At 43.6% G+C, this 27,602-nt stretch overlaps 1 protein-coding gene and 1 long non-coding RNA gene across 6 annotated transcripts in view; one reads left to right on the top strand and one right to left on the bottom strand.

Moving 5' to 3' along the window:
• Window positions 1-15,349, top strand: part of Aldh18a1 (aldehyde dehydrogenase 18 family member A1) — a 40,691-nt gene extending 25,342 nt beyond the window's left edge. For all 5 annotated transcript variants that reach the window (XM_058581157.1, XM_058581156.1, XM_058581155.1 and 2 more), the window contains 8 exons: window positions 646-739; window positions 3,448-3,668; window positions 5,716-5,853; window positions 8,081-8,276; window positions 8,363-8,484; window positions 10,661-10,847; window positions 11,752-11,847; window positions 14,357-15,349. In XM_058581157.1, the coding sequence (XP_058437140.1) occupies window positions 646-739; window positions 3,448-3,668; window positions 5,716-5,853; window positions 8,081-8,276; window positions 8,363-8,484; window positions 10,661-10,847; window positions 11,752-11,847; window positions 14,357-14,538 (1,236 nt within the window). In that variant the 3' untranslated portion in view covers window positions 14,539-15,349. The remainder of the gene's footprint in view (window positions 1-645; window positions 740-3,447; window positions 3,669-5,715; window positions 5,854-8,080; window positions 8,277-8,362; window positions 8,485-10,660; window positions 10,848-11,751; window positions 11,848-14,356) is intronic.
• Window positions 5,570-27,602, bottom strand: part of LOC124096296 (uncharacterized) — a 30,814-nt gene continuing 8,781 nt past the window's right edge. Inside the window, exon 2 of the long non-coding RNA XR_006852833.2 lies at window positions 5,570-6,163. This is a non-coding gene — a long non-coding RNA (uncharacterized LOC124096296). The remainder of the gene's footprint in view (window positions 6,164-27,602) is intronic.

Genomic DNA, 27,602 nt, shown 5'->3' with positions numbered 1-27,602 from the left:
CAGGGGCTTGGTTAAACGCCTCTGTTCAATCCCTAGTACCAAAAAAGAAAAGAAAAAAGCCAGATATGAAAAATTACCTGGGAAGTAAACTATCTAGTGAAATTAAATCTGTAAAGATGTATCATCAGGACTGGGGTTGCGGCTCAGTGGGAGAGCACTTGCCTAGCACATGGGAGGCACTGGATTCCATCTTTAGCACCACATTAAAAAAAAAAAAAGATGTATCATCAGAGTGCCTGCCCCTTTCTCATGGATAAATTGTAGAATTCATCCTGCAACCTCCTCCAACACTGGGCCATGACTCACTAATTTAGTCATGAGTAGTGGTAAAAGGGGGGGAAGTGAGGGCTGGGGATATAGTTCAGTTGGTAGAGTGCTTGCCTTGCATGGACAAGGCCCTGGGTTCAATCCCCAGCACCACATACTCCAAAAAAAAAAAAAAAAGGTAAAGGAGAGTGAGGAAAGGTTGGAAAAACGAGGGGAGCAGTGTTGGGAAATGAATGGTGGGAAGGAGGATTTCAGCCACTGCTGACCCTGGCTTCAGGGCAAGGACAGACATTCCTAGAAGAGTAGATTTAAAAACTGGTGTATGTTCTTCTTGGATTAACATATCTATTGGGTTTCTTAAATTTGCCTTTCTTCTAGAGAGCAGAAATTATCCATCATCTGGCAGATCTGTTGACAGACCAGCGGGATGAGATCCTGTTGGCCAACAAAAAAGACCTGGAGGAGGCAGAGGGTAAGGAGTCGTGCGTGAGGGGGGCAGGGGGCAGGTATTCATTCTCCTTATTGCTGTTCTTTGTTTTACCAGTAACTCTTAGGTGTACCTAAAAGTAAGATTGTTATAGAAGCAATTACATATTGTGCATCATTTTATGGAGGTTGTATGGCTAGTACTGGTTAGGTTTTTTTTTTCAAAGTACTCTTAGTATTCCTCCCTCTTCCCCATGTATTTCAGTAAGACCCCCAAAAGGACTTTTCCTGTTTTCCATAGATCACATGAGCTGTGGTTTTTATGGCGATTTCAGGCCCGGATAAGGAGAATGAGAAACCCTGTGCTTTAGATGTTCAGCTAATAGCTACCAGCGGTTATTGAGGCCTTTGTATATTAGCAGGTGCTGTGCTAAGGGTTTCACCAACAGAATTGCCTTTATTCTTCACAACATAGTATGTCTGAAGGAGCTGCTCTTTGTCATCTCCATTTTATAGAGGAGGATTCAAAGCTCAAAGAAGCTGACACTTTCTCAAAGCCATATGGCCACCAATGGACCTGGGATTCCAACACAGATGGACTGTGCAAATAAGAGAGTCATAGAAATAGTTGGTTCAGACTCTGATGAGAGATGGGTTGTCTCTTAGTTCATTAACCAGTGTGAAGTTCTCAGAATTGGCACCAGGTGCCATCCAGAAATGGCCCTGAGCAAGCAAGATGGGTGTGCTCGTGTCACAGACAGCTAAATATGTAGAGCCTGGGAGATCCTTGCTCTTCCTCTCCTTTTTCTTCTGGTCTTTTCTGCCTTAAAATAATGGGAGTTGACTTTATGGGGTTTTTAAATTTCCTTTTCTCTTGAATAAGTGAATCTTCACTTAAACATCCAGATGAATGGTGTTCCCATCAAAGAAACCTTGCAGGGCTTCTCAGCCTCCCTGTCCTTCCTTTACAACACTTTCAAAGCATTGTTTCAGAATTTCCTCTAGAGATTACTTGTAGTTTTTCAAATGTTCATAGTATTGGAAAGTCACAGAATGGATTTTAAGAAATGGAAGAAATCTTTGATAATGCCCAATTCTTTTAACTTTAACTAGTAAAATAGTTAAGACTCACAAAGGTTAAAGCTATTGCTCAAGATCACACAGCTTCTTGGTGGTCTTGGGCTTCTAACCCCAATAATATCTCTGGAAACACACACAGGTACACACCTGCAATCCTAGCAACTAGGGAGGCTGAGAGACAAGGATCATTTCCAGCCTGGGCAATGTAGCAAGACCCTGTCACAAAATAAAGACTAAAAAGGAATAGGAAGTAGCAGATAGTAGCTCAGTGGTAGAGTATCCCTAGGTTTAATCCCCAGCACCCCCCAACAAATTTTTTAAAAAAAGAACAGAGTCCTGGGTATACATGAGCATGGTAATCCCCTTTGACTCAGTAATCCTAATTCATGGAATTGATCCTAAGAAAATATTTCAAGAGGAGAGAACAGCTCTGTATGTAAAGATTCTTAGAGAAGGATTATTTATTACACTGAAAAACTGGAAACTCCCCAAGTGTCTAATTGCGTAGGCTTCATTCAGTGCATTAAGCTGTATCAACACAATGGAATATTTAGTATTGACTAAAATGATAATTTTTACAACATGGAAAACATACTGGCATAGTGAAGCAAAAAACCTAGAATATAATGTTTAACATGTACTGTAATTAAAACTTGTTTTTAATCACATGTAAAAAAGTAAAAGAAAGTAAAGAAAATTGATTGATTGCTATTCCCAGTATAATTGATTTGTAGAATGGTTTAATTTTTTTCTTAAGTTTGGTTCCTCCTCTCCAAAGTAGAAATATTTTATTATTTTCACCTTGGTGTGTGTGACTATTAAAGAGAAAGGAAAATTTTTCATGAACAAACATTAACCACAGTAATTAATTTGTTACATGTGATTCCAAATGGTTTTCCCAAGCATATAAACGTGTGTGTGTGTGTGTGTGAGAGAGAGAGAGAGAGAATGAATCACACTATACATACTATTGTATTTAAAGAAAATTCTGTGTATGAACCTACCATAATTTTAACTTTATTTTAGAAGAAAATATCTTCATTGTTTCTGGTTATAAAAATAATTCACTCATTATAGAAAACTAAAATATAGAAAGATAAAATAGGGATCATCACAGTTCTTGCTGCCTTCTGGGCGTCTCCCTGTGCACACGTAGAGATGCACTGTTTGATAAATAGGAGTGTTTCAGCTGGGGATGCATTTGTTCAATCCCTTGTACCAATAAAACAAAAAGGAGTGTATCATACATGCTGTTACAGTTTGCCTTTTTCACAAACTGTACCCTAGATAACTTTCCATGTCAGATAGCACATGTTTATTATTTATGGTAACTACATTGTAGCCCGTTGTTTGCATTTTTAGGTAGAATGCACTTTCTTGCTATTATAAAAGGATATTGTACATATCCTTATCACATGTAGGCTTGCTCACACAAATGACAAATTTCTGAAACTAGGATTGCTGGCACAAAGAGTCTGGATACATGCACCTTTACATGATGATATGTACTGCCACACTGCCCCCTGGAGAAGCCATGTAAACTGCATGCCACACATGTGACATTGCACAGAAACAGACATGATCAATGTCACATGTTCAGTAAAACTCAAGAATTGTCGGTGGCTGCAGCCTGCAGATCTGCTACTTCATCGCATATCCCTGACATCTTTTCAGGGAGACTTGCAGCCCCTCTGCTAAAGCGTCTAAGCCTCTCCACGTCTAAACTGAACAGCCTGGCCATCGGACTACGGCAGATCGCAGCTTCCTCGCAGGACAGTGTGGGACGTGTTTTACGCAGGACCCGAATTGCCAAAAACCTGGAACTAGAGCAAGTGACAGTCCCAATTGGTGTTCTACTGGTGATCTTTGAATCTCGCCCCGACTGTCTACCCCAGGTGTGTGACAAAGGCCTTGCCAAAGGGGGGTGGGAGTTGGAGGAAGCATGTGTTTTCAGTACTGGAGACAAGTCTCCCAAAGATAATTTGTGTGTGTGTGGAGGGTGGGGGGTCCCCACCCCAAAAGATAACTTTTGAGATGTCCAAGATTTATGTCCTTGATTGTTCTGGTAACCCCAAAGTAGGTATTCATAGGTTCATTTTACAGTTGAGGAAACCAAACCTTATAAAAGCCCGTGTTCCTGTACTTGTAAGAGTACAGCTGTTACTGGAGCCCAGAGCAACCCACTGTATAACAATGCGAGAGGAATTTCCAAAGATGTTAGCTCATGGGGCACTTTGTTCTCTGACCAAAGGCTCCTGCTAGCCTGCTATGATCTATTCTTCTAATAGCTGGCCTTGCCCATGTGAAGGCCCTTGTTATCAGTGGCACACATGTCTTCCTGTGGGTATACCTCCTAGAAAAAGAACTTCCAGTAGTTAATGGAAACTGGAATATAAGTCTTTAAGGAAAGTTCAGAAAGTGGCCATGCTGGGAAACACAAGGTGGCATTAGAGAGCAGCCTCACTTGATTTTAATTCTCCCAGAAATCTGAATTGATTCCCCACTGGATGGTCAGCAGTATGATACCAGCTCTTTTTTCACCCTACCCCCAAAGTCTCCAAGGGAAATTCTAATTTAAGACAAAAAAAACAATACCTATATGTATAAAATATTAGGGACCAGGGGGATCCAGATACTCTGTGGAGGGTACTCCCTGACATGACCTCAAACTGGTATTTAATTCGCTCATCAGAGTCCTCCACGTCACGGAGGACACCACCCCTCTGTTCACATCGCTGTCTTTCCAAAAAGCCCAGTGGTGACTGCATAACTCACCTGTGATATTAGAAATGGGTCCCAAGTCTTTGTGAACTGTGTTCACCAAGTGTCTCTGCTTCTTCTCTTCTACACAGCTAGTTTCTTATAAAAAGTAAGCTTTCCTCTCAGCTGAGGCTCCCCACCTGGGATCTTAACCTGTATGATAACACAGACTCAGTGAATCCTAAAAATTATATGCAGAATGCCCCATGTCAGTGCATTTATCTAGAGAAAGTTTACATAACTTTATTAAGGACCTATGAGCAACATAAGCAAATAAAAATGGTTTAAGAACCCCTAATCTGGGGCTGGGGTTGTGGCTCAGAGGTAGAGCGCTGGCCTACCATGCATGAGCACTGGGTTCGATCCTCAGCACCACATAAAAATAAAAAGAAAATATTGTGTTCACCTATAACTAAAAAATAAATATTTTTTTTTTTAAAAAAGAACCCCTAATCTGGAAATTAACATGGTCAGACAAGTTTTTTAGTAAAGTGCCTTCCTGCTTTCCCTACAAAAGCAGGAATATTTTCATTCATTCCATGAGAATTCAGAATATTAAGCTTCAGGCTTAGGATGATCAAGTCGGTGTCATCAACTCTGCTTTAATAAAGAAGCTACCCTCCTCCTAGATGCCCTAACTTCCTACCCAGACCCCAAACAGTATGTGCTCAGCAGTCTCTGCTGTTGCTGTCTGAGGTTGGCTGGAGCTCTAGTCTTCTCTGAGGTTCCTAGCTTGAGCCATTTAGAGCCCTCAGAACAATTCCAGAGCTGAGGTGCTGCCTCAGCTTGAGTCAGGTGGAGCAAGCACTGCAGAGCCAGCTGAGCACACATTTCTTTCACAGTAGCCAGAGTTGGGAGGCGGGCTGAGTGACTGGCCTCTGAACTCAGGCTGCAGGTGGTGCTGGGGAAGCCTTATCATTTGGTTCCTAAGATCCAGGTGATTTGGCTCTGAAGTCACCACCTCAGGATGGCTCCAGCCCTGCCTTTTATAAATTACACGACCTTGGAGAGTCACCGGGCTCTCTGGACTTAAGTATAATGTGACATAAAACAGGTATTTAATTCGCTCAGATGTGAAAATGAGAGCATAGCTCCGAAATGAAGTGCTCCAAAATATGTTAACATTACTGTCACTCTTGTTTTTTTTCCCTTTGATCCCCTGCTCTCCCCTCTGGTCTGCAGGTGGCAGCCTTGGCTATTGCAAGTGGTAATGGCTTATTACTCAAAGGAGGGAAGGAGGCTGCACACAGCAACCGGATTCTCCACCTCCTGACGCAGGAGGCCCTCTCAATCCATGGAGTCAAAGAGGCTGTACAGCTGGTAGGTCCCTGGAAATGATCCAGGTGAGGCCGTATCAGATCGGTGGGAGTTTGAAGCAAAGCTTGGGCCCCATGAGGGCAAGACACTTCTGTAGGAGGCTTGATCAGAGTGGCAGCAGGTGCTGTGAGCTTGCAGACATTTGGCCATTACAGTGGCTGGATGGACCAGGTAGATTGCCAACAGCTTGGGAAGGCCACTCCCATCAGATGTGTCCTGGCACTCCTGGTTTCCAAGAATGTCAATTAGCCCTCTTTGTTTGGCTCATGGAGAATACCAGTCCTAGAGTGTGAGGCCCAGGTTCTTCTCATTGCTGTAGTATAAGACAGATGAGATACATATACATGTCATAAACTGTCATGCAGCATGTAAGAATGAGATCATGCTATTATCACTATCATCATCATTTTAACCAACCATTGTCTCCCTCTCCTCAGATATCAAATGAAGTTTGACAGTAATTGCTATAATTCATTGAGTACCTACTGTGTGTAAGGTACTTTTCATCTATTATCTTTTTTAATCCTCACAACAACCCTATAAGGAAATTATCATTCATTATTAGGCGTGTTTTCTAGATTGGAAAAAAGCAGACTCAGAAGTAAAGGAATTGACACAGAGCACCCAGTTTATGATAGAGTAAATTTGGGGACTGGGTTGTGGCTCAGTGGTATAGAGTACTTGCCTAGAACTTGTGAGGTACTGGGTTTGATCCTTAGCACCACATAAAAATGAATAAATACAAAAAGGTATTTTGTCCATTTACCACTAAAAATATATATATATATACGAAAAAAAATTTGGACTGAGACCACCTCCACATCCCTCCCTCTATCCATCAAGACCCCCTTTTCCAATATCCCTGGGTTCTGTTGGCCACTGGGAGAATGTCTGCAGACCTGCTGCATTGCGTGCTCAAGAATGAGAATCTGGGTTTGTCTTACGGCAAATAGATAGGTGGAAAGAACACAGTTCCCAACTCCAGCACATCCTGATCTACATTGATTCCCTCCCTCTTTTCCTGTTGATGTGTAACATACATGCAGTAATATATAGATCCTGTTATGAACAACTCTGTGACTTGATCCATACATGTACACATACATGACCTCCAGATGTAGCACACTCCCCAACATCTCAGAAGGCTCTCTTCTGAGATTCCCAATTACTGTGCCTCACTGTCAGCACAAGGTAATCACTTTTTTTTAACTTCTGTCACATTTAATTACTTTTACCTATTCTTGAACTTCATAAAAATGGAGTCATCTAAAATGCTCTTTTATGTTCTGTGTCTTTTGTTCATCGTTATCTCCTTGACTTTCATCCACATCATTGCACCAAGCAGCAGTTTCCCCTCCTCGTAGCTGTGTATTCCATTTACGTGCACATACTACAGTGCGTCCTTTCTTCTGTTGATGAGTATTTGGGTGCTTTCCAGTTGGGGGCTATGCAGAATAAAGTTGCTGGGAGTATTCTGGCACATATACATTTATGTTTTTGTTGTAACGTGATCAGTTGCATGGGGTTAAAAATCAAGAAGAGAAAGCAAAATGCCCATTAATCTCAGTGTCCTGACACAAGCTCTTTATAATGAGTCCAGGCAGCATGCCAGCAGAAAGGTTATCTGCAAAAGTCCCAGAGACCTGTGGCTCCCTAGCAAGACACAGCATTTCCTCAGAGCAGCCACTTCCTTTAATGACCCTCCTAGCCTGGCACCCTCTGTACCACCTTGAACTTCCACAGATAGCATAGTACCTCCTCTGGCATCTAAAAAATTATCTGCTCTGTATTATGGCCGTTGTGTCCTAGTCCTGCTTTCCCTATAAGACTCTGAGCTCTGTAAGGCACAGATTGTGTGCTGCGTGCTTTGTAACAGAGACTGTAGCTCCAGGTCTGTAGTTTTTGCTGGACAGTATTTTAATTCCCATGATCAGATATTTAAGCTTCTTTTCAGAGTAAGTTTTCCCAGCACCTGGTTTGGTTCTCAGGGTATGCAGACATTTATGTATAAAAAGGGAAGCTGTTAGGCTAGGATTGTGGCTTAGCGGTAGAGAGCTCACCTAGCACGTGCAAAGCCCTGGGTTCAACCCTCAGCACCACATACAAATAAATAAAATAAAGGTATCGTGTCCAACTACAACTAAAAAAATTTTTTTTAAAAGCGCGGGAGGGGGCTGCTATTCCTATATTTTGTGTGGCTAGACAATGTCTGTCTTTATCTTACTTTCAGGTGAATACCAGAGAAGAAGTTGAAGATCTTTGCCGCCTAGACAAATTGATAGATCTGATCATTCCACGTGGCTCTTCCCAGCTGGTCAGAGACATTCAGAAAGCTGCCAAGGGGATACCAGTGATGGGACACAGTGAAGGGATCTGCCACCTATATGTGGATTCAGAGGCCAGTGTGGATAAGGTCACAAGACTGGGTGAGCCGGATGGGGTCTCCTGTGTGGTGAGGGTGCGATAGTTGTGGATCACGTTAATTAGAAGTAATTCTTTACTCCTCTTGCAGTCAGAGACTCTAAATGTGAATACCCAGCCGCCTGTAATGCTTTGGAGACTTTGTTAATCCACCGGGATCTGCTGAGAACACCGTTATTTGACCAGATCATTGACATGCTAAGAGTGGAACAGGTAAACAGACCCACAGGACTAGTACATTACCTCCCGTTCATGGGCCAGACCAGGACCAACTGTCATACCATTTAAGTCAATTTAGGAAACAGTACTTTTGAGTCAGTGCTATGTCTAAAGTGCTATGCTAAGTACAAGGGTGAGTAAAATAACTCTGCCCTCCTGCAGCCCAGTGGGTGGACCAGACCTCTGCACAGGTAGCTATATTACAAAGTGCTGTGTTCTGTGCTGAGATAAAGACAGACCACATGGTAGTGTGCTGAGTAGACACTTTTTAGCGACCTTTTATTCGATGGCAAAGTTTAAAGTTTGTTTATGTTCTTTTTTGGATTTGATTTGAAAAGGTCATGCAGAAATGTTTTCAAACCAAAACTTTGTATATATTCACACACCCACATGTCTTTAGTTACCAATAATGATATTTGGAGTCAACAGTTTGTATAGTGTCCTCTCTGGATTATGTTCCTATCTTGTCGTTAAGGTTAGAAACAAACCAAATCCAGTAATTTTCAAATATAAATTTATACTGTGTCCTAAATTCATGATTGCAAAGTAATGGAAATTCTCAAGGCGAAATGGACAATCTGTTAAACTTCCTGCATGGATGCATTTCAGCTTTGATAGCCAGTGTCATGGTGCTCTTTCAGAATTGCATAAGCTTGCACAGCCGGAGGGAAGGTGCCTGCTGGCCTCGGTGGCTTTGACCCTGACATGTGTCTCTTCCTTCCATTTACTGAAAAGGAAGATTCCAATCTGTTTATAAATGTGGCATGGTCCCAGTTAGAACCTGAAAGGATTGTTTTGAAAATGAAAATGCACCCTACAGAGTAAAGGGGAGTTAGATCACATGATAGTCGTGTTACAGTGCTTACTTTACATTAGTGGACTGTTTAATTGGATGCCAAGCACCACAGTGATTTGGATAGACCACAGGAAACACTCCTTTGGCCAGGACTAAATCCTCCTGGTCCTTATGTGGACAGACCCTTGATACCTTAAGTCATCAAAAATGAGGATTGCTTTGAATCTCCTAAAATCCAGATGAGTCCATGTGTATACTTCCTGCAGCACCTTTATATGCAGGCAGCAAACCCAGTGGGGTGACTTGCTCAAGCTCAGGGCTCCAGTCCCTGATGAACATGGTTTGACCCAGTCCTGGAGGACATGGGGTCCCAGATAAGAAACCATGGCAAGACCTCAGGAGCAGTGAGAACAAGACAGATACTACTATTATAACAGGAGCCAAGGCAAGAGCCTGGCCCTGGAGAGTCAGAGTATGTACCCTGTCCCAGGTGGTCTCCAAGAACAAGGCCTAAGTGGGATCAGACTTGTCCTGGGACCTTAGTGACCAGCCTCGGAGCCTTACATTCTACTAACCAAGAGCAGAATTAGTGCCAGAACCTGGGGCTGAGACTGATCCAGTCAGAAATCCAATAGGGAAGCTGGGCACAGTGGCTCATGTCTGTAATCCCAGGTGCTCGGGAGGCTGAGGTAGGAGGATCACAAGTCCAAAGCCAGCCTCAGCAAGAGCTAGGTGCTAAGCCACTCAGTGAGACCCTGTCTCTAAATAAAATACAAAATAGGGCTGGGGATGTGGCTCAGTGGTTGAGTGCCCCTGAGTTCAATCCCTGGTACCAAAAAAAAAAAAAAGAAAGAATTACAACAGGTAACCATAGTTTGCAGTACCAACAGAACCTGAGTGCTGCTTACCTCTAAAGCAAAGCCACCCACCCAGGCTTCTCCAGGGTGTAGTGAGTGGAAATGTGTATGTGATGCCTCCCTCTCTCCATACAAGTTCCAGGCCTAGTTCCCACATTGCAGGGAAGGATTATTATAGTTAAGTGCTCAATTTAGTAAAATGTCAGAAGTTAAGGGCTTGTGTCCATAACCCATTCAGTGCCTTGCACACTCTTAACACTTAAATGTTCCCTACTTAAATCCCTGCTCCAACCTTTCTCAAGGGCCCTTTGCTGGCAAGTGGCCAGTCAGGCCTTCTGAAAGCAGAGCATGCAGGGTGGGAAGGCAGAGCCATTTCTGTCCTCCAGGCACCATTGCTGCTTGGGCTGTGATTTTCCAGGCTCTGTGATGTTTCACAGACTCATCCTGCTATTTGATCTTATTGCTTGCTAATTTTTATTGTTTTTACATTGTAGTCCCTGCACTTGCTCTATTCCAGGTGAAAATTCATGCAGGGCCCAAGTTTGCCTCCTATCTGACCTTTAGCCCTTCAGAAGTGAAGTCACTTCGAACAGAGTATGGGGACCTGGAATTGTGCATTGAAGTGGTGGACAGCGTCCAGGAAGCCATTGACCACATCCACAAGTATGGCAGCTCCCACACGGATGTCATCGTCACAGAGAATGGTCAGTGTGTGGGTGCTTCAGGCATATGGTGTCTGCTTTATCCCCTTTGATCTCCAGGTGGTCCTGCTCCTCTCATCCCTGGCTCTACAGGAAAACAATCCACAGACTAATAATAATCCTTGCACAGGCTGCATTTGGGGTACGCTGAGTGCTTTCACATCTGTTAGCTTGTTGCTTTGTCACAGTGGCCCAGTTGGCAGGGGGCAGGGCAGAGATGATCAGCTCCAGTTTAAAGACTACTTACCCTGTATCAGAGGCATTGTTGTTAAATCCATGCAGCCACCCTACCAGGTAGTTAAGAGAAATCCATTTTGCAACTGAAGAAGAAATCCGGGCCCACTCATTCAGTCAGTCCACAAATAACATTGAGAAATACTTCTAGGTGCTGGGCCTGGAGGCCCAGTGGTGAAGGGAGTTGTATGACTCCCTGAGCAATTCATAGCTAGTTTATTGGGGATCATAACCACACTGCCAGAAATGACAGCTAGGCATTGGGATGAGTGCACGCAGGTGTAAACTCAGTTCATCATATCAAGACCTTGTGAGCCAGGTGATGTCTTTCCATTTTTATTCAGGTGCAGAGTTGTTCAGACACCTGTTCCAGGTCACGCAGCTAGTGGGTGTAGACTTATGTTAGAGCTAGGCAGTCTGGTTGTGGAACCTGTGAATAGGGACAGACTATAGCAGCACCGAGGCAGAGCTGCTTGGGAGATCTGGATTTAGCCCAGTCTGCACAACACTGGCTGATGGTGCTGACTTTCTATTGTCCTCTTCAGAACCTTCACAAGCCTGCATGTTCAATATGTGAAGAAAACACCTGGACACCTAGACCCTGCCCAGATCTGTCACTAGGGATGTTCTCTTTGGGCCATCCTAACTCAGTTTCTCTTTGTTTACCCTGCAGAAAACACAGCAGAGTTCTTCCTCCAGCACGTAGATAGTGCCTGTGTGTTCTGGAATGCCAGCACCCGCTTCTCTGATGGCTACCGTTTTGGACTAGGTAAGAAAGACAGGACAGGGGAGAAAGGAGTCACTTGTGAATCACGGTATGATCCAGAGATCCTGGTGAGGTGGGGGAGACACGTCCCCTTTACTGTCACAATCATGAGCAATCGAGACAGATTAGTGGTGAGGTGAAGAGAATCATACAGGCCACCCACCCTGAGTTGATAAATATCTTCTGCTTTGGCATTTCACATGTTAAGAAAAGGTAGGTTCTTATATTTCTTTTTCATAAATGGGGAAACCAAGAATCAAAAAATTAGAAAAACTTGCTAATATTCAGATCTAGACCTTAATATGTGTGAGTCCAAAACTTGGTGCTTCCATTGCAGTACAGGCAGACGTAGCCTGTCTTTGCGTAGGCCATGGTAGATGAGCATGCCACGGTCCCTCGAGAATACCCCATAGCAGACTTATCATTTCAGAGTGACACAGCCAGATTGCCTAAGAAATAGGAACCACAAAACAGGGCAAGAGAAGGTGCTGGTACCTGCACTGAGCCTAAGTACCAGGCCCACTCATTCATTCAGTCCACAAATAACAAATATCAAAACCATACAGGTCGGGGCTTAGTGGTAAAGCACATGCTTAGCATGCACAGGCCCTGGCTTCAGTCCTCAGCAGAATCTGAAATAAAAATCTTTAGAAAGACACCCTCTCTCTAGTTCCATTATTTATAAACTCTCCAGTCCTCTAGTGTGTGGGTTACTGGGATGGTCTCTGGTTTTCAGGAACACCATGATACAGAACTACACTGAGACATTTATGACACATTTTCTGGATATTTGAGAATTATTTCAGCCATTTAAAATGTTTTGCCTGGTGCATGCCTATAATCCCCCAGTAGCTTGGGAAGCTGAGGCAGGAGGGTTATAAATTGAAGATCAGCTCAGCAATTTGGCAAGGCCTGAAGCAACTTAGCAAGAATCTGTCTCTAAATAAAAAGTGAAAATGGAGTGGGAATGTAGCTCAGTGGTAAAGTGCCCCTGGGTTCAGTCCCCAGTGCACCACCATCCCACCCCACCCGGGCAAAAAAATTAAAAACCCAAACATTTTAATGCCCCTGAACTTTTAAAATAAATGACCTGCCTGGAAAAATAGTTCTCAGTGAATTGTTAAACGTTATTAAAGGGAATTTTACTTAGTTATTTTTAGTCATTAGATTCGTTATTTTTAGTTCCCATTTCTATCATGTTGGGGTTTTGACTTAATTATCACATCACTTACCCTGAACTTGTACCCCATGTTCTTGACAAAGAAATAGCTGCATACTCTTAAGGGCTGAGTTCCCCAGCATTCAAGTAAAATCCAGGGTGGGAGAAGAGTAAAACTCCAAACTCCAGTTGAGTTAAATTTCTGTGAAGTGCCTCAATGCCGGTGACAGTTATTTACTGAGTGCTTACTACAGGTCTGCACCATGCTAAGTGTATTGCAGGCCTTATCTCACTTAGAACTGCAAAAGGGTATCTGTTGTGTTCCTGCTTTTCCAAATGAAAAAGAACTGCAGCATGAGAGGCAAGTTAGATAACATGCCCAGAGGCCCAGAACCTGAGTCCTGACCCACTCTCTTTGCCTCATCCAAGCACACCCCCTCAGGTCTCTGCACTTGCTCCTCTCTCTGCCTGTAGCACCTCTCACCTGCTGCTCCCCATCCAGCTCTTCATGGTTCAGGCACCTCCCTGTGGAGGTTTTCCCTGACCACCCTATACAGCATGTCCCCAGTCCTGCCATTAAGTCTTTGTCATGGCACCCTTTGCTGCACTTGAGCATCATGTAAGATTATTTACTGAGCTGCCCTTTGACGGCCTTGCCCACTAGAACATCCGCTCCACAAAAACAGAACCTTGTATTTGTTATTCACCACTTTATCCCCAGGGCCCAGCACAAGGTCTGGTACGTAATACATGGCCAGTAAAGTTGCAATGAATGATGGAACCCTTTCTCCACTGAATACAGTGTAGAAAACCAAGCCAGACCCAGGAAAACCTCTGGTGTTCTCCTGCTCTAAGTTAGGAACAGGAAGGAAGGGAAATGAACAATAACTTTTTATGTGCTCAGAAACTGTCTAATGAATGTACTGTTAGATGGGAGAGCTACTAAAAACCTATCCCTTACTTTTTAGGATTTAAAGAATATTTGGAGAGATGAAACCTCCATACTAAACATTGTTGTACACTCAGAACATGCCCAAATCCCCAAATATGGATAGGTAGATAATTCAGATGCTAAACTGACATTGGAGATACTTTTAAATGTTCAAAATGCCATAGAGATCAAGAGAGGAACTCAGGGTGTATCATAAGAAGGGGGGGGCGTGCACCGTGATCCATGGTGACTACAGAACATTCGGATGGAGTGGTGGGACTGCAGCTGGCCTGGGAAGGATGAGTCAGGAGTTGGCAGATAGAGGGAGGGTGCCCGGTGAGGAGAGTTAAGTAATGTGGGTCTGGTGTTGACAGGAAGCAGAGGCTGGGAAAAGGCACTCCTTTATCCATGCTTTTTTGCAGGAGCTGAAGTGGGAATCAGCACGTCACGAATCCATGCCCGAGGACCAGTAGGCCTTGAAGGACTCCTTACTACTAAGTGGCTTCTTCGAGGGCAAGACCACGTGGTCTCAGACTTCTCAGAGCATGGCAGTTTGAAGTATCTTCACGAGAACCTCCCTATTCCCCAGAGAAACACCAACTGAAAAGATCCAGGAAACCAGGAACAGTCCAAGAAGTCGTCACAGTTCCTCCAGCCTTAAGAATCTCTACAGAGAAGCCGGATCCTGTCTCCCATTCCCTAGAAAGGTCTGCCATTGGAAAGTGCACCTAGATGCTTCTGGGCTCAGTTGGGACTCTCGGTCTTGGCTAATGTTCATGTTTCCATCCCACTCCTTCACTAAGGAGATAACTGCTACAGATAAGGACTTGGCTCTGCCTAGTCCAGCTCCCTTCAGTGATAGAAGCAGAGGTGCAGTTTCCCCCTGTGAACAGCAAGGAGAAACTCTGGTTGCTTTTTATCACCTCAGTGAGGTAAGGTCTCCCTTGGCATGTGGTTGGTACTAGCACCATCATCCCTAATCCGTCTTTCCACACTTCCTTGCATTTCTCCCACACATAGTCATCTTCAAAAAGAAAGACTTGGAATTTTAGGAAAGGGGCAGCTCTTCTTTAAAGCATTCTCATCAGAAACAAGATTAAAATGGACTGGGAAAACTGGCCTTTTGTGTGCATTTGTGGAATAGGTAAGTGAGCATTGCAGACACCTGCAGCCTGTCCCTGTACTGGAGGTGCATGGAGCCTGCGATACAGTGGAACCTGAGTGGCAGACAGGAAATACAAGTTTCAGGATGTTTCCACCAAGCAGAAGGAGTATCTGCACCAGTTATGCTTGAAATTTTTATATGACTAATTTTGTCATCCTGTCCTTCGCCCCCAAACAAAGATTAGAGGATTATTTTAATACTTTGGATTCTTCCCTCTTTTTGAAAAATAAAGTTCTTATGAAAAGCCTGGGTACATGATTAAAATTTTCTCCCTTATTTGTCCTCACTGTATTCTTCTCTTTTCCTCCCGTGTGACCTTCTTGCCCCTGCTCTTAGGCATGCTCTGTTCTCTGGAAGTTGGTTGAGGAGACGGGCCAACTGTCTTGGCAGTGTCAAGGGCAGCTGCACAGGCAAGCCCCCAGGAGAGAGGGTAGGAAAGCAGAGAGCAAGCCTCAAGAGCTCAGAGGCTGGGTGGTGATGGTCTGAAGTCCGTGGCTGTGTACAGCATGGGCATGCTTTTACTGTGTCACATCCCACGGCAGCCTCTCAGCCAGCCGTGGTCCCAGCTGACATCCTTAGTTCACTAAGTTTGTCTGCCTCTAGGTCATCTAACAACTCTAATTCCTCCCTCTACCTCCTGTCCTTAGGGTCCCTGGTGCCCAGCAGTCTGCACTTGAAAGATTTCTTGTCTCAAGGGGGTTGGGAACCTGAAGAAATAAGCACTGGCTGTCAGGCCACTGCTTATCCTCTGAGGATGCTTTATGAGCATAAGAATTACGGTGTCGTGTGGAACATGTTCCCAGGCTGGCTCCAGACTACCTCTCGTTCAGACCCTTACATGGTCTGGCAAGTCACCCTGCCTGCCCTGCCCCATGAAGGGGGAATTCTGGCATAGCTAGCCTGAAAAGGCAATAAACAAAGTCCTGCTGAAACTATCGCAAATACCACAATCAGCTCCCAAGCAGACAACAGATGCCCCAGAGTCTAAAATAGAATGCTGCTCAAGAGAGCCCTTGGGGAGGACTCCAGTGAGAAGAATCTGGGCTCTGAAGAAGTCCTGGAAGTAGCAAGTGGGCAGGGCATCCAGGCAGCGGGCTGGTGCAAGCAGGTCCAGAGGTGGGGGTTGAACTAGCAGGCCTGGGAGCAGCGAATATGCCAGTTTAGGGCAGAAGGCCATGGGTAAACAGGAAGGTCTCTCCTGAACAGTAGTGTTGGCACTGGAGCCTGTTTCTCATGGGATGAGAGTGGGCTTTAGCCCAGAAAAGGCATATAAGACAGTTACCTGACAGTGACAGAAACCTCACCCCTTGGCCAATTTCTACAGAGACCATGGGCCACCGGCATTCTCCCTTTTTTACCAAAACTGAAGCAACCCCTAAGAGGGACCAGGAGGCCGCCATGGTCTTGTGAGTGCCCCCACTCAGGCAGTCTGCTAGTGGTTACTGGCTTGTCCTGTAAGAGGGGCTTTTTAATCTGACATCTCACTTGCTTCCACCTGTGCCTGGGAAATCCACCCCTGATCTCTCCTGATTCTCCCCACTACTTCCTTGTCCTGGCCACCAACTCCTGACAACACGTACTGTGGAACCAACCAATCCCGAAGCTCCCACCTCACCCACCAAGGGGAGGAAATCCTCTGGGATATGTAAGGTTAATGTTCTCATTCTTCAAGTCACTTTCTGGGGTTTAGGTTTTCTGTTACTTGAATCTAAAAGTAACTCAATGACACAGGATGGACCTATACAAAGAGGGCAATGAGTAGCAAGGAGTTGACTCCCTTTAGCTCTTATTTTATGGAACCATCTCCTATTTTGCAGTACACCTGCCCAGTCTGTGTGGCTCCAGGGAGGGATACTGATCTTTCCACCATTTTTATTTTATTATTATTCTTTGAGTACCAGGGATTGAATCCAGGGGCCCTAACCACTGAAAAATATCCCCAGCCTTTTTTTATATTTTATTTTGAGACAGGGTCTTGCTAAATTTCTAGGACTGGCCTTGAACTTGCCATCCTCCTTCCTCTCAGCCTCCCAAACTGCTGGGATTACAGGTCTTCGCTACCACACCTGGCTTCCATCATTTTTAGTGATGGGCACATGACTCGGGCCTGATGAGTCAGTACTCTGTTGCTTACCGTTACTGCAGAGCTGGGCATATGATTAAAATTTGGTCAAACAACAGGCTAATGGAATTTTTACTGTTATTAGTCGGGGGGGACTCTTTTCCCCTGGGAACATAAACCTTTTAAGTCTCAAGGAGGTCCAAAGCTGATAATGTCTATCCTTCTTGCCATGTAGAGAGAGCCTACATAAGAAGTGTCCAGACAGTCTGGAGCAGGTGTCACGCCTATAATCATAGCTACTGAGGACTGAAACAAGAGGATTACACAAGGCCAGGCTGGGCAATATAGCAAGACCTTGTTTCATGCACATAAAATGGCTGGGGATGTAGTGAGTGGTAGAGCACTTGCCTAGCAAGCATGAGGTCCTTGGTTCAATCCCTGGCACTAGGAGGGAAAAACATCCAACACAGGAAAGGGGGCGAGAGTATAAAGTTTGCTCACTTGCCTCTACCTGTGCCTGAAATCCACCCCTGAACTCAATTCAATAATTTCCCTTTTTTGCTTAAACAAATTTGAGTTGGGTTTTTATTCCTTCCATCTTAGAACACCCTGGATAATATATATATACACCTGGGTTCAAGTCCCTGCTCTGGTACTTATGACCTGGGTGACTTCGAGCAAGTTACTTTTGTAAGTCTCCATTTCTTCATGTAAATAGTAAGAACCTCTATTTCATAGTTGGCACAGTAAAAACTTGATACAGCACTGGCACAAAGCAAGTACTCAATAAGAGAGAGATGGTCACTTGCTTTGATTCTTCTGGAGCCCAGTTGTGTGCTTGGTTCTGTTCTCCACCAGAAACCAGAAGTTTCTTCTGTTAATTGTGAAGCAGATTTTTCCCATCTCAGCTCATCTCGTCACCAGAAGGCCAGCCTCACCCTTCACATGAGCAGTGAGGAGCAGAACATGGAGTCCAATCACACACTGAAGTACCTGAGTATGTTGTGGCTGCTATTGAGAAGGGTGTGAGGCAGCAGGGACCTTATTTTGAGCCTGAGAAAGAGACGGTGAGTCCAGATGACTGTCATCCACTGCCTGAATGAAGAGCAGTGACCCTTGGGTAGCTGAAGAGGAACAGGGCTACTTGTACTTAGCAGATGGGAGCAAAGCAAGAGATTGTGAATGTCCAGATTTAGATGTGAGCACTAGAGCAGAGTATGGGCGTGCTCTTCTGAGTTGGAAATTCATTTAAATCTCCAAGCAAATACGAAGGTTTGGTATATTTGGATAAATCATATGGAAATCTTGCCTGGCTAAGATTTTTAATCTGTTAAGTCTCCTTTGACTCAGAGACAAATGTTGTTTATTTGTTATTACTCAACTGCCTCTCAAGTGTACATGGAACAAAACATTTCTGGGTAGTATTCTCTGCTCTGTTACAGAGAGGATCTCAACAGCAGCAACAGTGGGGAATCTTCTCACGTCCAAGAAACAGAAACCCCTGTTTAGACTAGTTTTAACAAAAACAAAGATGAGCCAGACACTGTGGCACATGCCTGTCATCCCAGCAGCAGGATTGTCAGTTCCAGGTCAATCTGACCAACTTAGCAAGTCCCTGTCTCAAAACAACAACAACAACAAAAAAAAAAAAATTTAAAGAGTTGGGGATGTGACCCAGTGATTAAGCACCCCTGGGTTCAATCCTGGGTAACAAAAGGGGGGAGGGTGAGGATGTAGCTGAGTAGTATGTGCCAAGCCCTGGGTTTGAGCCCAGCACCAGAAAATAAAAATTTGTATCCCAAACTCAGGAAGTCCAGAAGTACAGTTCAGACATCCTTTCCTGGGGGCTCTGGCTCTAAGTGGATCTCTGTAACTTCAGAATCATCAGAATCACCTGCAGAGCTTATTAGAACAGATTCCTGATTCAGCCTAAGATAGGGCTGAGAATCTTCACATCTAATAAGTTCCCAGGTACTGCTGCCGTCGCTGCCATTGCTCCAGGGTCCATCCTTTGAGAACCACAGCTCTCCTGTCTACCAGCATCAGCCTGTTCACATTGTGGCTTAGGTGATGGGTGCGGTCAGAAAACTGCTTCTTCCCACCACCATCAAACAAAAACCCCAAGCTTCACTCTTGTTAAACTGGCCTGAATCAATGGCTGTAGTAAATGGAAACATCAAGTTGAGCTGCAGGCCACAGAAAATCCAAGCTAGGTGAAACTGCAGATCTAGAACTGCTGTGCCAAAATTTCTAAGGGTGGGGCAAAGAACCAAAAATTTTAACAAGCTCCTTATGTGGTTTGTCCCTCCACTACAACCACTGCAAGTCATGTGAGAGTTTTATTTTTCTTTCATAATGAAAAGGCAAGGCAGCTCTCTATTGAGAATAGAAACCCAGAATCTCTAACTTTAGGTCCTAACATTCTTACCATGCACGCTCCAATGCACATTATCGGCTGCTCCTCTGCACCTGTGCTCTGTCCATGTTCCAGGCAGGAAATAGAGCTGAGGTGAGAAGTAGGCACAGCCCAACACATTCCCATTTAAAGAGTTTTTCCAGAAGCCCCAACCAGTGATTGCCACTTAAATCTCATCAATAACTGTTTCATTGGCCATATGGGCAACTCTTACTGCAAAGGAGGCTGCAAAATATAGCTTTGTAGCTGGGCACATTCTTGCCCTAACAAAAATCAGGAACCTCTTATAAGGAAGAGGAGAGGATAAGCATTGGGTGAACCACCAGCTGTGTTTGCCATTGATACCTCTGAGATGATTTTGTAGTGTGTATTTTCTTGGAAGTCGGCTTTGTTCCCTTGAGTTTATGCCTGGGTCTTGTCATATAGATTTTGTAGCAACAAACTGAATTGCTGTCTAAGAGATAGAGAAAACGCAAAATTCCTGGGAAGGCCTGGAAAGGAAAGAGCAAGCTGTAGACCTGTCCTAAGACAGGGCACAACCTGAGGCTCAGCAAGAGATCAGACTGGAGAAAGCAAAATCACCAAAGTGTGAGAAAAGCCACCTGTCTTTAAACCAATGGCTTGATGGGGGTTGCTATGAACTGAATGTTATGTTCCCCTAAAATTAATATGTTGAAGCCCTAGGTCCCAGTGTGATAATATTTGGAGATGGGACATTTGGGAAGTAATTAGGTTCAGACGTGGGCACAAGGGTGGGGCCCTCATGAAGAAATTAGTGCTCTTATGAGATGAGACACCAGAATTTACCCCCACCCACTGTCCCATGTGAGGACACAGCAAGAAGACAAGATGCCAGGCACAATGGCTCAGGAGGATCGAGAGTTCAAAGCCAGTCTCAGCAACAGCAAGGCTCTAAGCAACTTAATGAGACCCTGCCTCTACATAAAATTAAAAATAGGGCTGAGGATGTGGCTCAGTGGTTGAGTGCTCCTGGGTTCAATACCTGGTACCCTCCCCCACCAAAAAAAAGACAAGATTGCCTTCTGCAAGCCAGGAGGTGAGACCTCAACAGGAATCATAGAGGCTGGCACCTTGATCTTGAACTTCCCAGTGTCCAGATCATGAGAAATTCATTTATGTTGCACATGTAACCAATCTATGGTATTTTGTTATGGCAGTCAAAGCAGATTGAGTCAGGAATAATTGTCTTGGAGGTCCTTGCTTTTTAGAAAGTAAGTCCTATTGAGGTTAGATAGAAGAAATAGAAGATAGGTAAAAAGGGAGACTTGGGGTCTAGCTCAGGAGTATAGTGCTTGCCTAGCATCCCAAGGCTATGAGTTCAATCCCCTGTAACACACACACACACACAAAGGTAGAAAGGGCAAGGAAATGTTATTTTAATTTAAAGTTCTGCATACATTTCTAGGTTTGTCACTCCCAAATTTCTGGAAAGTCTTTAACTCTTAGAGTTACCCTAAAATAAGTTACTTATGATTTTTTTTTATCTTGTCACTGTTAATTCCCACAAGTCAATAGATAGGTTGAGCAAAGCAAGATGCTATATTTTAAGGAATCTATAATTTGGGGGACTTTCCAATGTTACCTACCAGTCAGATAATGGAGACCACTTAGCCGGAGGATCCTGAGAATGACTAGACTGACCTCATCCTCATCTACCTTCCTATGCCCACCCCTCACCAAGTTTCCTTTCAAAACAGAACTTGGGAACCCCCAAAGTGTCTCTCACCCTCAAGATGGCCTGCATTCTCCCTTGACTGTATATTCCTTGCTTTATCCAAAAAATGTCTCTCTCTCTTTGGATACCCCAAATCCTCCCTTGAATGTGTATTTTCTTTCCTAAACAAGTTTTTCTGAGTTTCCAAATGCATGTGCTGAAATTCTTTTCCATCACATATGGACCCTGAGACCTGAGTTGAGTTCTCCTTCCTCTCCAGGAACTCCTCAGGCCTCCTTCTGGTAACACTGTTATTCTAAAACTTAGAGTGACATGGTAGAAAAAAATGAGCACTTGGGAATTGTACCACATGTGTTGCCATCTGTAACTTGTGTGAACTTAGCACAATCACTTTAACCTAAATAAGTTTCATATCCTTCTTTGGAGCAAAGATAGCTAATATCTACCTTAAGGGTTCCTATCAGGAAAGAATCAGGCAATAGATGGGACACATAGCTCTTGGAAGAAGTGCCACTAGTGTTAGTCACAGGTAGTCATACCTGCTATGCCTGCCTTTCTTTGTATTCCCTCTTGGATGAAGAGAAGTGCATACAGGTGTTCATTGAGTACCTACTGAACACACCACTTGGTCAGAGTGATGGAGATGGAGGGACCTGCTCCAATATCGGTGGATCATTAGAGACACCGGTGTGAGACTGACAGCCTAAAATGATTGTATGTCTCATTACTTAAGAGCTGAGGAGTGGCATTGTTCTCACCTAGTTGTAAAAGTGCCTGTGGAGTCTCTTGTAGTGGAAGATGAGTTAAATATTACGTCTTTTCTACTAGTGCTTCTAGCAAAAATCAATGAATAACTTTATAACTGTTTTCAAGGGCACCTCACTTAAATTAGCAGAACTCTAACTGAAGTGAGAATGAGATTTGAAGCTTCATTCATTGTTCCGTGAGCACCCACTACCTGCCAGGTGTTGGGAATAAGACATTCCCCCCAACCTATGGTTCAAACCTTAACCTGAGATTGCTGCTCCAACCCCAGATGATTCCACATCTTAACTTGCAATCCTTCTTGCCTATTTGGCCCCCATTCCTAGAGAAACCATTTAGCCAATAGAAAGGTACCAGACTAGCAGCTGTGTTTCCCTTGCTGCGAGCAAGGAGGCTTCACCACACCTTCAGAGGAAAGCACCACACCTTTTACTCCATCTGGCCCCAGGACCCTTCTCTTTTTTTTAATATTTATTTTTTAGTTGTAGTTGGACACAATACCTTTATTTGTTTGTTTGTTTGTTTTTATGTGGTTCTGAGGATCGAACCCAGGGCCTCAAACATGCTAGGCAAGTGCTCTACCGCTGAGCCTCAACCCCAACTGCCCCAAGATCCTTCTAACACTAGAGGGCAGTCTGGCTCCATGGACCTAAGGAAGTCTGGGGCCCAGGAACTACCCTACACCTGTCCTCAGACTGCTCACCCGGTAGTGAAGTGAGCACAGTCACTTCTGTGCTAAGAACAGAACACAGGTGGACTAGGATTTGGACCTTGATTCCAACACATACTTGCTATTGAAACTAAGGAAATTATCTTAACTTCTCTGAACTTTGATAATACTTATTCATCAATGAGATTTTTGACATTATCTGTAAAGCAGTCAGCATAATCTTCAGTTTGTGGGCAACCTGTTAGCCACTATTGTGTATGCTTCCAAGGAATAGATTTTCCTTAATTTTGGACATTGATTTTTTATTTAAAATCCAAACATCTTTTCCTAGGAAATGAGATGAGAGCACTCTTAAGACATGTATACTATTATCAGACATCATAGTCAGAGCATTATATATGATGCTGCAATAATCCAGATGAGGAAATTGTTGCCTCTATTTTACAGATATAGAAACTGAGGATCAGAGAGGCTGACTGACTCACCCAGCACCCTGCAGTTAGGAAGTGTTGGCGGAATCTGGATTCAAATTCTGGACAGTTGGTTTCAAAGCCCTTAACCACCACAGGGCTATAGTAGGAGCTTCTCAGACTTTATTCCAGAAGCAAGTCATCAGGCTGAAGAAGGAGGTTGCCATAGCTACTAACTGGACCCCTTTTCAAGTAATCAGATCCTTAGTCTGGCTCCAGTTTTGCAAGAGGAGCTGCCTGTCTGGAAACTCTCCTCCACACCTACCCCTGGAGGGAGCCGACTGCACCTTAATTATTCAGAGAGTCTCTAGACACTTGATATAATGAGCAGGTGTGGAGGCTTCTCTGACTTTCCACGACATGCCTTTACTTACCTCTGGTCCCCTCTCCCTAGTTCCCTATGAGGCAAAAAGAGGCACTGTCCTTTTTCCACATGGCATGTCAGCCTCCTCCTTCCTAGTTCACCCTGAAATCCATTTGTAAGAAGTGGACCATTTTCCTTGCAAATTTCAAAGTCATGGACTTCAAAGGCATTGTAAATAGGACCCTAACTAGTAAATGGATAAATCTTCATTTTCTGTGGATACACACTTCTTTTCCTTGGTCCTAAGCTCATACAAATCAAACCTAAAGACTGAGTTTGTGGGGGCTGGGGTTGTGACTCAAGTGGCAGAGCACTCGCCTAGCACACATGAGGCACTGAGTTCAATCCTCAGCACCTCATAAAAATATTTAAAATAAAATAAAGATATTGTGTCCACCTAAAGTTAAAAAAAATTTTAAAAGACTGAGTTTGTGTAAATGAAAAAAATATTCATATTATATATTTTAATTATGTGATTGGGAAAATCTATGCTTAGGAAAAAAAGACTGGAAGGAAATACAAATAGGAAAAGTGGCAGTTGGTCTGTGATTCCTAGGACCTAACACACTGTGATAGCATAACAGCAGGTGCTAAGAAATTCAATGATTAGAGTCACACATTCCCTAGGATCTGCTTCCCACTCTTGTACCCTCACCTGAGTGATCTCATACACCTCACTCTCACCTCACCCAGTAAGTGTGGGGTCATTGTGCTGCCTGAAATTGTCATGGTAGAGAAAACTGATCTAGGTTTCTCCCTGGTCCTCACTATGTGACTCTGTGTTGTTAGCAGCATCCTTCCTATCTCCCCAGATTTTTTTTTTTTGTACTGGGATTGAACCCAGGGGCACTTGACCACTGAGCCACATCTTCAACCCTATTTTGTATTTGATTTAGAGACAGGGTCTCACTGAGTTGCTTAGCTCCTCATTGTTGCTAAGGCTGGCTTTGAACTCACAATCCTCCTGCCTCAGCCTCCCGAGCTGCTGGGATTACAGGCGAGCGCCACTGCATCTGGCTCCCCAGATTTTAATGTAAAATGAAACTAAAACCATTGAGTTATAAACATGTACATATTTATTGTTAACTACCTGAAAATAATTAGCCATAAAAAATGTTTTTTGCCAGGTGTGGTGGTGCATGCTCATTATCCCAGCTATTCAGAATCTGAGGCAGGAGGATTACAATTTGAGGCCAATCTGAGCAATGCAGTGAGACCCCATCTCAAAATATTTTTTTTTAAAAGGCAGGGACCTGGGGATGTAGCTCAGTAGTAGAGGGCTTGCCTAACAGGCATGAGACCCTGGGTTCCAGCCAATGCCAAAAAAAAAAAAAATGTATGTTCTTTTGAAAAATATTTATTGACATGGTGGAAGAAGCTCACTCCAAAATATTTAATAGGAAAAAATTAGGCTATAAAACAATATAATACTTCCTAATTATATACAGTTGAATAGAAAAAGATTGGCAGAAAATATTTCAAAAATATTATGAGTGATTCCTATTGAACAGCAAGAGCACAAGTTTTATTTCTGCCATTATACTTTTCTAAGTTGCCTAATTTTTCTACTTCATTATTTTTTAAAGGTTTTTCTTATTTTCATAGCTACTAATATTTCTTCCTATGTTAAGTACATGGTGAAAGTAAAATTTATGATAGTGATCTTTTAAATCTAAAGAGAAGCTTATTTTCCCTTCCATTCCCCTTTGCAGTCTGTCTTTTGCAGATGAAACCAAGATGCAGGGCTCTCAGTGACATAACCATTGAGGAGAAAGTCCTGACAGATCTGAAAAGAGACTGTGGCCAAGAGTTGCAAGACTCTTCCAGCCCAGGAGTGACTCTGTCTCTCTGTGCTGATGGTTCCCAGCCCTGCGCTCACCGCCTTCCCAAGGCAAGAGAATGCCAGAGAGCCATGACATGTTTCTGCTCCAGGTATTTCATTGGACTTGAGTTCTTCTTCTCTAGCTTGCAAATAAGCCCACATATCACTCTGTGTTTCCAGATTCTGTTTCAATGCAGGCAATTAAGCGGTAAATAATTGAAGAGGACGGAAACTGGCAAAGTGGTGTGTGGTATCCAAATAGCGATCTTGTATACTCTCTGGTGTAAACTTGAGGCTCATCTGCAAGCTGGGAGCCTGGGGAGCAGGTGAAACTTTACTGTGAGCTACCTGCAAACACAGGACTCTCCCCTGTGCCATTCCCTGCTGCCATTTGGTATTGTTTGGGAGTGAGAATGTAGTCTCCTGGTTTGGTCAAAGTATAAATTGAATGACTTTGGCAGAAAGATTCAAGTCTTCTTTGGCATATCTTAAGTTCCTCCCACCCTGGGTTGATCCATCCATATCCAGAAGCTTCAGTTTCTCCTCAGGGTTGAGGATTCATGATCCAAAGCAGAGGCCTCAATAATACCACACTCATCCTCTCTCTTCCTCTGCACAGTGAGGGAGGCGCCTTTTACCAAGTCCTTCTAGGCACGCCCATCATGAAAGCAGCAGTCTTAGTTAAGACTCTTTGAGTTACAGGTAACATAAACCCCTTCCATCTTGCTTAAGAAGAAAAGGATAGTGTATACATGGGCACAGAGCTGTATCATAAAACCCAAGGGCAATATATATATATGTGTATATATATATATATATATACATACACACAGAGAGAGAGAGAGAGAGAGAGAGAGAGAGAGAAACACTAGGTCAGTGGGGGGAAAAGGGAAATGAATGTGTATGCCAGGCATGGTGACACAGACACATGCCTATAATCTCAGCCTCATGGCTGAGGCAGGAGAATAACCAGTTAGAGGCCGACCTGGGCAACTTACTGCGACCCTGTCTCTAATTTTTAAAAAGAGCTGAGGATGTAGCCCAGTCGTGGAGTGATCAGGGGTTCCACTCCCGGTACTGCAAAAAGAAAAAAAGAAAAGGAGATGTGTGCCTTAACATAACCAAATCATAGCAAGAACAAGTGGCTGGAATGAGGGATTCTGGGATCCCCCATGTCACTGTGCCTCTCCTTCTTATATGAGGTCTCTGTTTCCTCCTGTCAGAGGCTGGTTTCTCCCATATGAATAGGACATAGCCAATAGAACCTTCCAGACTTATTCTCACAGCTTTATCGTACCTCCCTGACACTGCAAAAATAAAAAAAGCTCTAGCCAGGTGCAGTGGTACACACCTGTAATCCCAGCAGTTCAAGAAGCTGAAGCAGGAGGATCTTAAATTCAAAGCCAGCCTCAGCAACTTAACAAGGCCCTAAGCAACTTAGCATGACCCTGTCTCAAAATAAAAAATAAAACAGGCTGGGGGGCTCAGTAGTTAAGCATCCCTGGGTTCAATCCCCAGTACCAAGAAAATGAAAAAACCCAAATAAACAAAAAAACAAACAAACAAAAAACAGAAGAAAACCTTGTGTTTCACTGTGCACAATGTGTGAGGCCAAGAGCAGGGACTCCTATTTCCTGGTCTTTGGTCAGTGCTAAGGAGGACCTTAGAGATCATCTCAAAAGTCGAGTTCATTGACCATAAGAAACTGCCAAACACTACTGGAGTTGGGTCAAAGGGCTCAGGAGAAGAGTAAGACAAAACTGAGGTCCCTCTGGCCAGTGCTGGGATAATCAATAAGGATTAGAACCTCATTAAACTCAAACTCATTATATGCATTCAATCCCATGAGTTCATAACGAAATTGAAAACAGAAAACAAAAATCTTCAGGTTATTTTTTTAAAAATATTTTTTAGTTGTTAGTGGACCTTTATTTATTTGTCTGCAGGGCTGGGAATCAAACCCAATGCCTCACATATGCTAGGGAAGCGCTCTACCACTGAGCTATGACCCCAGCCCACCTCCAGATTCTTGATGTAGCTCAGTGGTAGAGTGCTTGCCTCGCATGGACAAGGCCCTGGGTTTAATCCCCAACACCTCAAAAAAAAAAGTAATCACAATAAAATAAATAAATAACTTCCTGTGTCATATTTTGAAGGATGCCAGGGAATCAGTATATTATTTTGAAACTGTAAATAAAGAGAAAGAAGCAGCATTTATTCTGCCCATCTTTATCCATC

This window comes from Marmota monax, unplaced genomic scaffold (assembly GCF_021218885.2).
Source record: "Marmota monax isolate L192 unplaced genomic scaffold, Marmota_monax_Labrador192_F-V1.1 WCK01_AAM20220418_F8-fsc00004, whole genome shotgun sequence".
In the NCBI taxonomy this organism is placed as follows: Eukaryota; Metazoa; Chordata; class Mammalia; order Rodentia; family Sciuridae; genus Marmota; species Marmota monax.
This window is presented reverse-complemented; position numbering and strand designations above follow the sequence as displayed.